This window comes from Trachurus japonicus, chromosome 7, assembly GCF_045865225.1.
Source record: "Trachurus japonicus isolate A0001 chromosome 7, Traja_1.0".
In the NCBI taxonomy this organism is placed as follows: domain Eukaryota; kingdom Metazoa; phylum Chordata; class Actinopteri; order Carangiformes; family Carangidae; genus Trachurus; species Trachurus japonicus.
The window spans coordinates 22252200-22269724 of record NC_140913.1 but is presented as its reverse complement, the minus strand read 5'-3'; the positions used below and the strand labels follow the sequence as shown (position 1 = coordinate 22269724).

General features: G+C 44.8%; 1 protein-coding gene across 1 annotated transcript in view; it reads right to left on the bottom strand.

Moving 5' to 3' along the window:
• LOC146984753 (voltage-dependent calcium channel subunit alpha-2/delta-3-like) overlaps nucleotides 1-17525 on the bottom strand; it is a 119507-nt gene that overhangs the window by 52713 nt on the left and 49269 nt on the right. The window contains exons 6-10 of the mRNA XM_085782160.1: nucleotides 8687-8818; nucleotides 7909-8120; nucleotides 6733-6807; nucleotides 3165-3254; nucleotides 2441-2554 (exon numbers count right to left, since the gene is read on the bottom strand). Coding sequence (XP_085638286.1) covers nucleotides 2441-2554; nucleotides 3165-3254; nucleotides 6733-6807; nucleotides 7909-8120; nucleotides 8687-8818 — 623 coding nt within the window. The remainder of the gene's footprint in view (nucleotides 1-2440; nucleotides 2555-3164; nucleotides 3255-6732; nucleotides 6808-7908; nucleotides 8121-8686; nucleotides 8819-17525) is intronic.

Here is a 17525-nt window from a genome sequence, read left to right as displayed (position 1 = left end):
TTATAACCGGCCCCACTATTTAGATGTGGATAAACCTCCTCTTTAACCAAAGGTAGATGCAGAGTACAATGCATAAAATAGCGTTTTGGTTACACATAACAGCAAAGAAACAGATTTAATTGCTTCTCTTTTTTCTGTATACTGTATATTTAGTGTTCATCTGTACTGCTCTTCCTTTCTATAGTGTTCTGCATGACAAAACTACAACTACAATATTGTTTCACTGCATACACATTCATGTGGATGTGTAAGAAATGGCATGTGTGAATTTATGGTTGTGAGTACGATCAGCCATCAGTTTTCTCTCAGTTGCTACTGCATTCAGTTGCAAATACCACTCACGTGTAGTATAAGGCCTGACTTTGCCTAAATTGATGCAACTTTGATGTAGAAAATGCATAGGATTGTTGAGATTTTGGACAGATTGTCTCTGCTGCTCATGCGTGAATGTTTTGTCTTGTTGTTTGCATTTTCATTTCTTGTGTAAACTTAAATAAACGAGTGGGCTCAGTAATCCATACAAGCGTCACGCTGAACATCAGACAGCAGAATCAGGTACGCTCCTAAACAAACCAGCACAATGGTCTTTAAACAAAATTTCAGTACTTTGTGTTGAATTTTATAAGTACACTATGGTGTTTGAGGTCATGCCACAAAGAGCACAGATAAATCCAAAATAACTTCAAAAAAAGTCTTTATCTACAGAAGGCTGTTATCTGAAAATTGTGACATATCTCTCTGAAAATAATCACTGGTGTAACATGAAAGCAAAACTCATTACAGAAATCTATTTGAAGTCTTTCAGTGTTTTAGACTTTTTTTTATCAGCAGATGCTATTTTTCATGCCAATTCTTTCTTTATGACTGTATGATCTTTTTGCTATGGCTTTTCGGAATAAATGCAATTTGCATACTGATATTCAGAAACATATTTGACATCAGGTTTTCCTATGTACTCAGCGTGATGCTACACAGTCATGAAGCTGTAAGGCTGGTTGGAAGGAAGCCATTAAAAACCAGCAGTGGAGGAAGTGAGAGAGAGAGAGAGAGAGAGAGAGAGAGAGAGAGAGAGAGAGAGAGAGAGAGAGAGAGAGAGAGGGTGACAGAGACTGAAGACTTCTATTATCAGCAGGGCTTCTTCTAAATGGAAGTATCTAGCAGCCTTGTCCCCTCTCTGCTCACTGCTGTATAGCCTAGAGGCAAAAGTGTTGTTTTTTTTTAGGGGGAGGGTGTGCGCAATCATACCAGACACACACAAACCAGTGCATTTGGAAATGTATTAATGGATCGTGTTAATGCATACAAACATATGCCCAAACAGCCCCATAATGAAAACTGGTGTGTCCTAATGCTCAGATCAGCAGCCAGATGCCAGACCCCCTGACTCTCTCTCTATCTCACACACACACACACACAGAAAATTTTACATTCTGTATAAAAGCATTTCTTGTCACGGCTGTTAAGAGACTTACCTGAGGCAATGAAAGTTTGTACTGTACGCACATATTTATAGTCTTATGTTTAGGATGTATGCATGTATCATTGCCTTTAGTAATTCTATCCTCCGCCTTTTAAGGGCGAGGACCCCGTGGGCTTTCTTTTACAGAGGAAAATGACCTATGAATGAGCCTTTTTCTTCCCCTCCATCTACTCCCTTCCTCTCTCCTCCCATTTCATTTCATGGCCTGTCAGAGGAGCACCACAATTACCTTGCAGGACAGCAGGAGAGATGGCTCAGACCTCAGAGACAGGGCCATACTTAACACTGTTTTAAAGCCCCCTGAAAAGACCACATGCTGGGCCTGCTCAATACCTTCTGCTCGTCAAAAACTTAATCTAACTACTCATCCGAGACTAACACTTGGCAAAAGCATGCTCTGAAATATGACAACAGAATAAATACTGGTGTGTCTGTATGGGGACATTTTGTCTTCTTTTTTTTATGGAAATCCTTCTTGAAAGAAGTGCAGAATTTGCCACCTCCTGTAAAACATCGCCCAACTATATCACTGTCATTTGACTGTGACAAGTTCCTTGGTATCCCTTTAAATTTGCTATTTGTAAGTTCTGCTATGGTCCCATAACTAGCTGTATGTACCAGTCAAGAAAAAAATATTGTGAGTTAAGCGTCATTCTTTTACTTACTAAGAGCTGTTTTTAGCAGGGCAATGTAAAGTTCTTGTTTTGCTTCAATTTAGCATGCTAACCAGCTACCCCCAGACCAGTTGCTCATTTACAAGTCAGTCATAACCACAGACAGGAATGCATTAGTCCATTATTGTCCAATGTTCACCCTTCACTGGAATACATAGACTCAAGTCCATAAAGTTATAAAAGACTTAATAGGAAAATGAGCTCAGCTGATCTCACAATGTAATTGTCCTGGTACACAACTGCAGAATAATGTGATGTGTGTGTGTTTGTGTGTTTGATACATTACCTTCCTCTCTGGCCAGTTGTACTTGGCAAAGATGGCATCATATGTGTCCACTGCCCCATCTGTCACCAGCATAATGGCTTGGCTACACTCACTACCCCTCCCGGTCTCATTGAACTGGAGACAGAGATAGAGAATGGGAGGGGGGTCACCAAAAAAAATTGACAAAAATGAAACAAAGCTTATTTTCAACAAACCATATTCAAATCAACTTATTTCAGCCACTAACCAAACAGTTCATCACATACTTCTGAATTTCGCTTGTATCTTAAATGACTACCTTCTGTCATAGAAACTAACTGTGTTGTATAGAAAGAGGAATGGAATAACAATACTGAGACATCAACTGTGTCAGTATCATTATGTCAATGCCACCCTAATTAAGCAGGAAGGGAAACATTTGTCATTGCAGAGTACTTTAGGTAAATGTTGAAATATGAGCATTTAAAAAAACAGGATGGTTAATGTGTGTGTCTGTGTTTGTGTGCCTATGTCTTTGATTAATTGCTTGCCCATAATGAGGAGATGTTGAACCAGTAACCTGAGTCATCAAGTGTCTTGTTTACTCAGTTTGTGCATGATACTGTTGATTTAGCTAATAATTACAATGCACTAATTAATTTTGTGCATAGAACTGTTTATTTTCTGTGTGTATGCGTGTGCTTATCTGTGCATGTGAATGCACCCTAGCTGCGTGTGGGCGATCATGCATGAGTGTGTTACTTACGTCACTGAGAAGATTGAAGGCCTCGGTCAGAGCTATGTCTAACATACCAATGCCTTGAGCAAACAGCTTGTCGAGGTGCTCCCGGAAATGCTGGGAAAAGAAATGTTGGGGAGAAGCCATTATGAACATGATGACAAGAAGAGAGAGCATGATTGCAAAAAAAAAAAAAATAGAGGGTGATGTGATTAGAGGTCATTATTGATTTTTATGGAGAGAAGGCAGAGAGAAGATAGCTACAGTTAAAGGATAAAAATGCAAAGATATTGATTTTAGTTTCTCATAGCACAGAGAAACATATTTGACTCAACTTTATTTTCCATCATTTAGTTGTGAACCAAGATTGCACTTGCTGATCTGGAGCCAGTTGTGCAGCCAATGAAAACATCCTGACTGAAAGAACTAACATGACCAGTTTTCCCTCCATTTTCTTTCAGATGATCAGCACTCAGTCTAGGGCATTTGTGTCCATGTGTGTGTGTGTGTGCGTGTGTGGTCATATTCAGGTGTTATTGTGCCAAAAAGGGCACATTATCTCTCTGGCAATTAATGATGAGTTTAATGTTGTCAGCAACCTAACAGGTCTCACAAGCATGTCTCATTATTTACGCCAGCCTGGAGGCAGCGAGCACACACTCACAAACACACAAACAGGGACACAAGCTTTTATCAAATACAATCTATCTACAGCTATTTAGACCCAGTTGTCGGCATTTCAAAGATTTTCTGTTGTCGTTGGTTCCCTCCTACTACAGTACCTGCAACAAATATTTTCACCAAAACGGTAAGCATCCCTCACACACGAACATCTCGATATGACTCTGTCTCTCGGTTTCTATGATCTCAGCCTGCACCTGCATCATTATCCTCATCAATCTCTCATCTTTCTCTTCCTTTCTACATCCATCTCCTCGAGTCTTCTGCACCTTACTGAGGGGAGGAGAGGAGAGTCTCAGAACACAGTAGGAGACTCAAATAGCATAAGGTCATATCATGGCTTGCTCACCTGGGAGCTAAAAATGCATACAGAATAAATATGTGCACATAAACAACCTCCATTGTCTCTGATGTCCCCATACGGCAAAAAGAACGTTTGCTTTGATGTGGATAAAACTGCTAATATGTTCCAACAAAAGGCTGTAGCCTACAGCACAGCAAACTTTACCTATTGTGTGCATTTGTGCGTCTGTGAGTGTGTAAAGATTCGTCTCAGAACAGCGGGCAGCGGGCTGAGTTAAATCCCTGGCGCAGCAGTGTACTAAAGTGGCACACTCAGACAATGTGCGTGTCCGTGTGTGCACGCAAATCTAAACGTGTCTAGCCACACCACAAGAGCTCTGAAATGTACATTACATTGGACAAACCCTTCAGTGCAGCAGACACTTGTTAATACTCCAGAATTATCACAGCAGTCAGTTTGATGAAGCCTGGCTACAGGGACACAATAATGAATGGACAATAACAAAACCTTAGCTTTTGATTTCTGTGGTCAGTTATTTATGTCATCAAGGAGATAGATGCAATTCTGACAAATGCAGAGGGAAAAGAGGCAGAACAAGAGTTGGTTTTGCTGAGCAATTGAAAAGAATAGGATAGGACTGTTTGTGTGATTAAATGACCCACAGATCTTAGTGGAAAGAAATAACTCTGTAAGTAAACTTAAAGCCTCAACCCTGCATCCAAAACTCTGAAAGTCGAAACCATTCTCTCAGAATATATTTGGAAAATTGCAGGTGGAAAGATGTCTACATTAAAACCTAGAAAAATAGGTGAAGTTGGTCAACTGTTACACAATGAAATGCTATTAAAGCAGTGCTTTGATAAATGCCAAAAGAACAGCTCTAACCAACCACACTGTTGATGCTGATTTCTTTCTACTCTTCATGAAAACAAAACAAAACTCATTTGATTATTATAGTTTCACTTCGTCCGATTCCTGCTGACAAGTCTAATCAGACAAAGAATAACTAATCAGGATAATACATGATGAATGCGTGGTGTAGCATTGAAGCTTGGCTACAGGTATTTATGACCAAGTTGAAGTTTGTGTATGAAATAACAGATTTTGGAAAGACAGATCAGTAAATTCTAAGTCTTCAGTGTGACAGTCACTTCCTGCCCCCAGCTGAAGTAAAAGACATTAGCCTTATCTACTAGAGCAGACTGCCTTTCCCTCTCAGCTGTCTGACTCACCCCACTTAAACTACCATCTGGAGTTAAACACATAATGCTAATCCATATGCATAAGTGTACACTCATTTAGAAGTAAACAGAAACTAAGTTAAACACAGGCGCACACCCACAGATGTGAAAACACACAGAATTCTACTATAGCATTTGCATGTGGTACATTGAAAGTAGTCCATGCATTTGCTTGTCAGCAGCTGTGTCCTTGTGATTTGACCTGGATTAATGGAGGTGAGCAATTACATTTTTAAATGGAATTTTAAATAATTTGGAAGAGATGGACTTTTTAGTGGTGTGCACCTGGAGATGCAGCCTTTATCATAGACACCTGAGAGGAGCAGAGACTCCATGTGACGAAGGGAATCATGCTATAATAATAGGGAAGAGGCAAGACTTATCACATGTGTGATCTTGATGAAAACATAATTTATGAACAAAATGTACAAATTATAGTGAAAAATAAAATACTCCCCAAAACAGCATAACATTGAAATATTTATGCCGCTCACTTCCTTAAGGAAATCCAGATGTTCATTTTAAGGAATGCCCTCAATGTCAAATTAATCTGGACACACAAGGCAGAACCAGAGATGCATTTTTTTTAATCCATGCATTTTCTCCTTTGTCAAAATCTGTTCTTGACATTAGCTACACAAATATTTGTATATTATGCTTAAAGCAGTTAACAGACTCTTAATGTGTTCGAGCAGAGATGAGAATCCAGCTACAAAGTTCTGATAAATTCACTTCATAAGTCCACACCTCGAGATGTTTTAATTTTCAAACCTGTAATCCTCAGCCCCAGCCACTGCTGCTTCAAGTTACATCACTTAGGGCAACAAACAAATTTCCACTCCCTTGAGCCACAAAGGACTTTATAAAACTTTTTTTTCCTATATGCATTAATTCCCCCCGAGACATGTAGACAGACATTGATGGACAGACAAGCCTTAAACTAACTCTGACCCCTTGGGAAAAGTTATTGGATAATTACCACTCCACCACACACAGACAGTTTCTTTCCACAAGTAATTTTCAGGTCATGCACATCCGCCACTGCAATACTGTCTTGCACTGTACACTCATTATACAATATTGTATTTCAGCCTTTAGTCAGAAATTGATATCTTTTCAGAAATATGTGTTTACATCCCTTATTTGTGGTTCAGACTATGCTACATATACAATTAATATATATTTATTTTTATTTTACATTGTATACCCAAATTTCAGATTTTCTTATTTATAAATTGAAGAAAATGCCTACCAAATTACCAAATTCAATTATGTAAATTCTTATTACGAAAGCCACTAAAATCCATCAGGGATTTCAAAATGACTGTAGGATGAGAAAACAATAGGACGCAAAGAGAGAAAGACTCACATCTTTGTTTGTGACGTCTGCTTGGACCAGAGTTCCATTCAGACATGGCTCCACATAATGCAATTCCTCATTGTACTGGAATAACAAAAAGTGAATAATTAAAAGTTATAATATTGACGGTTTTCAAAGAAACACGTTGTATAGAAATGTGATAAATACAAAACGTGACAATGTTAGAATCTTTTCTCATCTTGATGAAAAGCGCATACACACACATGCACACATGGCACACTGCACGGTACACAATGTACTCAGCGCCTGCCCTTCTCTGATAAAACTCACCATTTAATGCATGAGTATGAATTAGACTTCAAAGGGCAAAAAAGAGAATGGGAGTTTGTTCTTCCAAAGCCAGTAATTTTGCCCTAATCTGTGTAGGTACATGCATCTGTCTGTCATCGCCCTATCGTTGTGTGTGTGTGTGTGTGTGTGTGTATGTATGTGTTGCAGCATGAAAAAAATTCTCATTGTAGAAATTTCAGAAAAAAATCCACAACAACTTTGACACTTCCTGAGAGTTTTCCAAGATAGTTTAGTAAGTAGCACAAATAAAAAGACGAAAGAAGAAACAGACGAGTCAAAATGACACATCCTTTTAAAGAGTTTAGGGAAAACAATATGTTTCTGCCTGATTGTCTAAATCCTCTTTTCCTCCATTTTTCAAAAGAATAATTTTCAAAATAACATGATTAGGATATCAAATGATAATGAAGACTTTGTTCTGTGGGAAAAGAGAACAGGGGCTGGCAAAGTGACTAGCTACATTTTGATGTGAAATAGCGTCAGACGCACACATGCTGAACTGCATTGTCACACACACACACACACGCGCACATACATACACATGCACACGTATACACATACGCACTTATGGAATTTCATCAGACTGAGATGCGATAACAATGGTTTGGGTGCCTGAGGCGGGATCCAATCACAACTGTCTCTTTTGCAATTCAAATCTTTATTCAACTGACTGCTAATTGGTTGTGAGCGTGACAGAAGAGAAAGCTGATTCGTTCCAGCATTTCCTCTGATCTGAGGAGGAGAGGATGTGGTCCTGTGTTGTGTGTGCTTGACTGTGTGCGTCTGAGTGTACAAAAAAAACCAAAAACGCAGCAGTTAAGTAGTTTATGTACCCCCCTTTGCTCAGCTGTGTGCACATCTGTGTGGACTTACAGCAATGATGTTGAAAAAGTCGTCGTCTCCAAGAGTGTCAAGTATGGAGGAGACGGTCTGTCTGGCGATGGTCAGCCTGAGGCCTTTCATGCTGCCGCTGACATCCACCAGGATCACCACATCTTTCGGCGAGGTGGCAGCCTGGATGTACCACTTCCGGTTTCGACAGTCAAAGGCTATGACGCCGTGCTCATCTGGCTTCCATTTGATTCCTTGAAGAGCATCACACATCAAATACAAATGATGAATCGCAGTAATGCCGTGTTGCATCATTTGTATGGAAGGAGAGCAAACCATTACCTCGACAGAAACGGGGGGGGGGGGAAAGGTGTCCAGGAAATTTGTTCTTTGAGCCCTAAAGGCTTTCTGCCAAAACACACTGCTTTTTTCTGTCACAACAGATATTTTTCAAAAACATGCAGCATCTGCTTTTTAAAAACTACCTTTGCCTCTGCTATTTATAGAGATTCCACATCCCACATCACACATATAGACATTCCCTCGCTTACTTTTAGTGTTATCTAGTCATGCAGATGGTGAATTGAGATTTCTGCTGGCACCACAAGTCCAGTGGAGGAATATTTCTATTGCTCAAAGCACTGAGAAATTCGACAGCAACATTTATTTTACCCTGCTAGCCTCAAGTCTCTTGCTGTCAGTCACCAAGCATTCCCACACACCCCTCTTTCTGCTTTAGGGAGACAGTAACTTAATTACAAACACACACATGCCCTCTACCCAACACCAATCCACCCTCACAAAAAACACATAAACTTACCTGGGTACTGCCTGAAAAAGCCTTTGGCACTGCCGAAGTACTGCCATATGAGTGATGGGTCTCTCTCAAAGTTATCCACAAAGACTTTATTCAGGGCCTCAGACCAGAACACCCCATTGACAATTGCAGAGTCTGAGGAATAAAGGGGAAAAAATGAAAGGGCAAAGCAGACGTGGAGAGGAGCAAAGAAGCACTACTTGACTAAAAAGGTTAACATTGTTTTTACAGTCCAGGAGGTTGGAACAGGTACTCTAGTGCCTGTTCATCCATTCATATCATAACACACAGCACCTCCTCAGATCACTATCAGGACCTATTCCTTACACACAGATACAGGCAAATGTGAGCAGCAAAACGTTCGGGTTGTGCTACAACCCTGGTTTTACGATTGAGAACTCGAGTTCGTACTATTGCCATATTGCTGATCCTAGATCAGCCACTGAATATTTACGCGTTAGCCCTTTCCAACCAACCAGGTGCCTTCACCTGGCTTTGGCGGCGCTGTGGAACCGCCCCCACGATCTGCGTCACTACGCGATATAAAAGCATGCTCCACAGCCCCGCCCGTCCTCAGACACCCATTCAGCTCCCTGACGGGTGTCAGCGAGGCTTGTTTGTACGAACTCTCGTTCTCAATCGTAAAACCAGGGTTGTAGCACAACCCGAACGTTTTACTTCATTTCGAACTCGAGTTCGTACTATTGCCAAAATGATTCCGCCCAACCTCTGCTGACACACATATGGTCAGGGCCGCTGAAAAAAACACGCAAGCCCCAACTGGTGTAGCATCCCACTGACCTCAGTGATGGTTTGATCACTTATTGGTCCTAATCATCTGGCAGCACTTAAGATGGAATGAGCCACTGTAGCCCCTGTCATATCCAGACTATAAAACCTTGCAAATGTATGAGAGGTTGTCCATGAGGCAGCAGCACAGATGTCCTCGACTGGACGCCCTGTAAGAGCGCCCAGGAGGCCGCCACACCCCTGGTAGAGTGAGCCCTCAAAACCCTGAGGAGGTGCCTGGCCTGACGCAGAGTAAGCCAGAGTGATAGCCTCCACTATCCACTTTGATAAGCGCTCTTTAGACAAAGCCTTACCCTCCGCCTGAGAACCATAGCAGACAAACAGCTGGTTAGAGCGTTCTCAACGTCCTAGTGCGTTCCACATACATGTCAAGGGCACGGACCGGACACAGTGTATGTAACCTCTCCTCCTCCTCCGACTTGAAGGGAGGGGGATAAAAGGTAGACAGATTACGATAGTGGATTTAAACCCGGCTGTTATAACCTTTGGATGAAAAGCTGGTTAGGACGTAGAACTGCTGTTCTCTTGTCCTGAGAAAAAGTGAGACACGATGGATGAACGGACAAGGCTGCCAAGTTCCCAACGCGTTTCGCTGATACTAGCGCCACTAGCAGGGCCGTTTTCAACGATAAAAAAACTTAAGGTCCACTTCTCGGAGGGGCTCGAATGGAGCTTTAGTCATAGCATCCAATACTGCGGCCAAATCCCAAGAAGGAGATGAGGGGCGCTCTGTGTGTACAAACGACGGGCCCCCTGCATAAACCTTGAAGCCAGCACATGGCTGCCTGGCGGCTTACCGTCTATCCCAACATGGCAAGCTGAGATAGCGGCCAAATACACCTTAAGAGTAGAAGCGACAGGCCCCTTTTTATTCAGAGAGTGAAGAAAACACAGGATAACATTAATCCCGCAATGAAAAGGGTCCTTGCCTTGTTCAGCGCACCAGCGCTCAAACACTTTCCACTTGTAAGCGTAGAGGGTCCGGGTCGCGGGAGCTCTGGCATTTTGTATGACCTCCACCACCTCCAGGGGTAACCCTTCTCCTAATAAACGCTCCCTTTCAGGGGCCAAGCTACCAGCCTCCACTTTTGAGGGTCTGGATGGAATATTTCCCCCCCCTGCTTGCGTCAGCAGGTCGGGTCTCATTGGCAGGGGCCACGGTGTCCCTGACAGCAGCGACTTCAGGTCCGCAAACCATGTCTGTGATGGCCAATTCGGGGCTATTAGAATAACCCGTACCTTTTCTTCCCTCACCTTGTCCAGAACCTGCTGTAACAGAGGAAGTGGGGGGAAGGCGTATAGCTGACCTCCCGGCCAGCGATGAGCCAGCGCATCGTGACCCATGGGTGGGTCGTCGTTCTGAATGGAAAACCACAGTGGACAGTGCGCCGTCCTCTCGTGACGCGAACAGGTCCACCTCCGACGACCGAAACGGGTCCAAATAATCTCTACACCTGAGGGTGGAGACGCCAGTCCGTCATCAGGGGCTGACCCCTGGATAACAGGTCTGCAGCACGGTGCAATTTGCCCCGTATGTGAAAAGCTGACAGGGAAACTCAACCGGCTGTGAGCCCACAGCAAGATTTTTGATGCAACCTGATGCATTAGCCTGTGAGCGAACCCGCCCGCCTTGACGGTTTGATGTATGCGACCGTTGCAGTGTTGTCGGACCGAATCAGGACGTGTTTTTCCCCTTTAAGTGGCTCTCGAAATGTTTCAGAGCTAGCCGTACTGTGTCCAGCTCTAGCACATTGATGTGACGGTTCTCGTGCGCGTCCCAGCGGCCGCTGGCTGTCTGCCCTTCGCAGACCGCGCCCCACCCGTACAGAGACCATCCGTCTTTATTACCACCCGAGAGTCATCGGACCCAGCCGAACACCTGTTATGAAATTGAGGGGGGTCTCCCAGAACCGTAGTGCCTCCCGACTCTGGGCTGACAGCGTCAGCAACCCGGTGGAGATCTCTCACGGGGTTGACGCGTTGGCTGATAAACCAGCGCTGTAACGGTCTCATTTTCAGGAGACCCAGTGGTACCACGGCTGATGATGCAGCCATCAGTCCAAGTAAGATCATAAAATGTCTCGCTGTGGTTGTGCGACTGTGCATCATCCTGCGAGCAGCTGTGATGACCTTCAGACGCCTCTCTTGAGTCAAACGTGCGCGCATGGACACGGAGTTCAACTCTAGACCCAAATAAACTGTGCTTTTGAGAAGGAGTCAGGGCGCTTTTTTCCAGTTTATCACAAAACCCAGCTTGGTGAGATGAGTGATTAATATCTGCGTGTGTGACGCCGCCCTGTCTCTTGAATTTGCTATGATGAGCAATCGTCCAGATATGACAGAACTCGTACGCCCTGAGCGTGTAGAGGGGCAAGTGCCGTATCCACAACCACAGAAAAAACTTTTGGGGCGAGAGAGAGGCCGAACGGGAGTACGCAAAACTCGTAACTCTTGTTTTGAAATGCAAACCTCAGTATTTCCTGTGTCTCTCGACTATTGGAATGTGGAAATAGGGCGTCTTTTAAATCCACTGAGGTGAACCAGTCTCCCCGTCGTATTGATTTGAATAGGCGGCGGTGCGTCAGCATTCGTAGAGGGAGTTTCTGTAGTGTTGCATTCACCGGTCTCAAGTCTAATATTGGGCGCAGAGAACTGCTGTCTTCTTGGGAACCAGGAAAATAACGGGAATAAAACCCCCCCTTCGCTTCCTTCTCTGTCACAGGACTGAATTGCCTTTTTCTGCAGCAGAGACAGAATCTCCTGCTGTAGAATAGGAGCTGTCTGCTCTGACACAGTTGTTTGTGTGACAAGACACAGCGAACCCCGGTGGTGGCCGACGGTAATTGCAGTGCATAACCTTTTTTCAGGGTGCGCGCTAACCATTTCGACACCGTGCACGCGCCCTTCCAATGGACGACGCACACCGGAAAGTCGCGGCTGCAAATTGTGTGGGGGGCACGTCACCTGCGACAACGGCTGTGTGACGTGAATCTGACGAGAGAACAGACCTGGCCTTATCTCTGGCTTCAGGTCTGGACTCCCGTTTTGATAAAAAGTGCCCTGGCTTCACTCGAAGCTTCAGGTTCATGGTTTCTTTTAAAAGAACTTGTCCTGGCCCATGAGGCTTCAGGCTCATTTCTGTGTAATTCTCTCTGACGGTTTGCTTGTGAAACTGGGCAGGAGATGTGTGTGTGAAAACGTAACCTGGCCGACGTTCGGCTTCAGGTCGTTGTGGGGGACAGACAGGGGAGAGGGCGTGTGTGTGAGTGCTTTGTGACAAATTCGCGCGGCTTTCGCTGGCACTGAACTGTCTGACATGAGCCTTCTCTTTATGGAAATCAAGAGGTCGAGTTGACAGTCTGATACCATAATCCCCCCCATCCTCTGAAATCAGGTCCTCCTCAGCTTTCTGCCCCTCCCAGCTGGAGCCTGTTGCTGCTGCTGTGACGGGCGAAAAGGACTTTTTCTTCCACCCTCTCCATGGAGATTCACCTGCTGAAGGAGGGGCATCGGTGGGTTTAGGTGCCGTGTCCCGGGGCTGAGGCGTTGCGGAGCGGCCTCTCTGGGAGGAGGGATTTTCGGCGGGAGGAGTTGGAGCCGTCCCTGGCGTTGCGCTGCGGGGAGCGGGCTCTCCTGGGCATAAGGCTCCGAATGGCCACCTTCTCCTTCTCCTGCCGCTCGAATTTGTGGGTCACCGACTCGACGACCGGGCCGAAAAGACCTGAAGTCGTGACCGGAGCGTCCAAGAGGCGGACCTTCTCCTTCTCGGAGATCTGGGTGAGGTTCAGCCAGAGGTGGCGGTGTGTGACAACGGAGAAACCCATTATGCGGCCGGCATTCTGAGCTGCTCCTTTCGCCATGTGGAGGCAGAGGTCGGTAGCCTTGCGCAGCTCCACGTAGTCCTCCGGAGTCGCATCTCCTCCCCAGGTCTCGCAGCAGGTGCGCGCCTGATAAGCTTGCAGCAGGCAGATGTTGTTGAGCAGTGCTGCAGCTTGACCCGCGGACCTGTAGCTTTTCTCCGCCAGGGGTCACCGTCACTCTGCACGCCTTCGACGGCAGCTGGGGCTTAGCCGCGGTGAGGGAAGGGCAGAGGTGAGCCGCCACGGGCTCCTCCAGGGGCGGCATGGACAAATAGCCCAGCTCCGGCTCGGTGTCGAGGGACGAGAACGGGGCGAACTGCTGGATGGGGGATCTCGTTTTGTGTGGGTGAGCCCCAGGAAAACTTGACCTCTTTGGTGAAATCATCCAGCACGGAAGAGGGCGGGGAAGGGCGGCGGGTTTACCGCCGCCTCGGGAAAAAGGCGCCGGAGAGGACCGAGGGGGCGGGGGGGTGCGGGGTCCGGCCAGTCGATCCCTAGCTTAGCCACCGCTCTCCCCATGAGACGCAGCAGCTCCTGCTGCATTGCGCCCCTAGCCGTGAGGAAGCGGGCCTCTCGGGCGGCTCCTCCGCTGCTTCTCCCTCCTCTTCGACCTCGTCTTCGTCTGCCTCCGATGCCCACTGGGCCGCGTGTGGAAATCCCGCAGCTCCGCGTGCTGCTCGCATGGCATCTCCTGGTCGTCCTGGCAGTGCTGCTGAGGACGATCAGGAGAGCTGTGGCGCGGAGTCGTTTTGGCGGGGAGGAGGCATAGAGGGCGCTGTCTTGGTCCGAGCACCCGCCTGTAGGCTTTGCAGCGGTACAGGACGGGAGCACGGACGAGCCGAATAGCTCCGCGCGACGTTGCAGGGTTGCAACCCGGAGCCCCGAGCAGTGGGTACAGAAGTCCGGGTCGGAAAGCGCGACCTCGGCGTGTTCCCGACCCAGACACCGTACGCAGCGTGTGTGGCCGTCCCTCGCCGTCATGTAGGCGCCACACGCGCACTGCTTAAAATCCATGTTGTTGTCGTTGTTGTTGTGATGTAGAATCTCCAAGAGAGCTGAGCTAACTTGGCTAGCAGATAGCGGCTGTAGCTAGCTCTCGCAAATGGGCATGCGTATCAGCGGCAGCTGAATAAGCAAAGAGGACGGGCGGGGCTGTGGAGCATGCTTTTATATCGCGTAGTGACGCAGATCGTGGGGGCGGTTCCACAGCGCCGCCAAAGCCAGGTGAAGGCACCTGGTTGGTTGGAAAGGGCTAACGCGTAAATATTCAGTGGCTGATCTAGGATCAGCAATATGGCAATAGTACGAACTCGAGTTCGAAATGAAGTAAAACCGAGAAAAGGGGAGTAAAGAAAAAAGGAACTATACGGATAAAAGAGAACAGAAATCAGAGAGACTGATGATGATAGACTAGACAAAGGTAAAATGCAATGACCACATATTTGGTGAAAATTTACATGTTATCGGACTTGGTTAAATCTGTTTTATATCAAGTGAAAACAGCATTTTAGATTTAGATTAAGTCCAATTTAGAACTAAAACACAGTAATGGCAAGTCTGCTGTGTAGTTAGTTACTGCATTCTAGCTTTGTATTAGTTTCTTTGATGGTAGTAACCATAATGTCATATTTAAATTTATTAAATCGTAAATACTTTTTTCAATTGCAGTCAGCAGCAGTAACCTAGCAAAACAAAGATGGTATATTTAATTGCTATAAGAATCCAAAACCATCAAACTATTAAAATATGTTTGTTTTTTTTGTTTTTGTTTTTTTTTTAAAAAAACATATTCATCAAAAAAGAAAAGAAGTTGCAGAATCCATTTTTCTGGTAGATTTCGCAATATTTCCCCAGGATTTCATAAAGATTACCCAAGTGTTACAGGACAATCATTTTTAGGGTAAACAAAGGTACTGTAACCTCTGTATATGGATACTTTTTTTTATCTCAGTGTTTCTGTAGTTACTGCTTCCTTTCGTACAGCAATGTGTGACAATGTAGCAGTGTGTGTCTATACAAGTGAGCATCTCCACAATATGTGCTCCATCTTCCACCTATTCTTGAGAAAACCGAATGTAATATATGGTGAGGCATATCCAATTATTTGAGCCTCTCTTCAGTTTACAGGCGAGGAACGAGTGTAACTGGTTAGCAACCAGACAGCGAAGCTTATTACAGCTACTTACTACAACAATTTAGCTTGGTTAAGAAGCAGGCCGGATAAAATGGAAGCAGAAAAGGATAAGAGGACAGACAGACACAATCATACAGTTAGACAGATGCACAAAAGCCTTTAGAGAGAGATAACAAAAAAAAATTAAAAAGAAAGCCAGGAAAGCAGACGGAAAGGTAGGCAGAAAATTACTGGGAGACGGACAGACAGACAAGTACCTAATGGACAGGGAAAAAGCAGATAACAGATTTCCCATCATTTTCTATGCTGGCAACATTGTTCTGCTGTCAACAGTCATGCCAATATGCCATGATTGAATTAGTCTTCTGGAAGCAGCACACTAAGGCCCTCTCTTGATAGTAAACACCTATCCACCTCTATGAAGTGGAGCAGAGAGGAAGCTGGATTTGATCCAGGCTCCATTTACACAACAATACAGTCAATTTTGATGCAGTTTGAGTGTCTATTACAATTTGAACTCGCCATGATGAGGGGGAAAGTATAGGCTCTACTTTCCTCCTAAACTGTCATTTAAATTCATCTCAACTAATGCACTCCTTAATTCAATCTGATCAAAGGAGCTCCCATGATTCGGTATTCACATGCGCACGTGTGCTCAGATTAAAAAGTAACTACGTACGTACCCACCACACACACATGAGTGATCAGAGCTGAAATCAACTTCACTTCATTAGGTTACTTATGATGATTAGGAGGGGATGGCTTTAACAAGAGGAGGGAGGGATGAGTAGAAAAAGAAGATAGGGGAGAAGCAATGGGTGTGTGTGTGTGTGTGCGCATCTCTATATGCACATTGCACACACACGCTGTAGCCTATATATGCGGCATACACGTCCACACGCTGTGTGTGTGCACTGTGGGCACACATATAAAGTAAAGTATAAAGTACATTACAGTGCATCAAACTGCTGCATGTGAACATGGCTTCACTGCATCCATGGATGCATGATCCTGCCAGTTAGCCTCATATAGTACGATGGTGGGAGCTCTGTTTTGGTCGTCATGTAAGTTCAGAAGATGGATGTTTGATGTGGGGCTTTCCACCTGCGATTAATCTCCGGGGGCACAAAGCTTTCTGCTGTCATAGACTCAACCTCCAATTCATCACTGCTGCCGCCAAACCATTCATGATGTGCACAGACTACAGCCAACAGGTTCAGACGACAGTGATTGTCCAGTAGACATGAAGAAAATACATCCACTACAGTTCATTTCTGTTAAACCACAGCATTCACAGTGGAATGCAAAAAATGATGATGATTTATTTGCTACATACTGTAGGCCAAATTCAAGTGCATATTTGTAGATTGTCTTCTGACAATAGTTTTCTGGGAAGTGTTTGGGAATCTGATGAAGATTAAAATTCCTGCAATACATTTCATCTTTTCACCTGCACTACACTCACATTAATACAACATCTTGTGTTTTTTTAGTGCAGTGCTGTTTTCTCTCTAAACAACTTATTTTTTGGCTGGAACGTGAACGTATTAATTACACTTCAGTGCTACAGCACTGTGACAAACTAATGTTCAGAGTCCTTGTAAACTACCAACAATACTGTGGTGATAGATAAGCAAACTTCTGCAAATTGGTTGCAAGGAGAAAAAAAAAGGAAAACAATTTAAGTAAGAGTGTTTTCAAATGTTTTAAAGAATCGTTCACAAAAACAGTTTCCTTGCCCCAAGCCAAGCCTCTCAGACTCCTTTTGCAGAGCACTGAGCGGAGAGTTTGCCCGCCAACAAGCTCCCTGTAGTCCCAGCCAATACATCCATGTTATCACTGCCAGTGAACAAAGCCTGCAGATCTAAAACTCTTAAAGCTGTGCCTGTGTGCGTATGCATTCGTGCACGTGTTAGTGTGTGTGTGTTCTACTCATTTGCCTGTGAATCAAGTCAAATCAAAATTACTCTTCCTCTCCTTGTACCGGTCTGCCTGCCTGCCAGACTCACTCTCCTCACACTTTCATTCAATTCCTTTC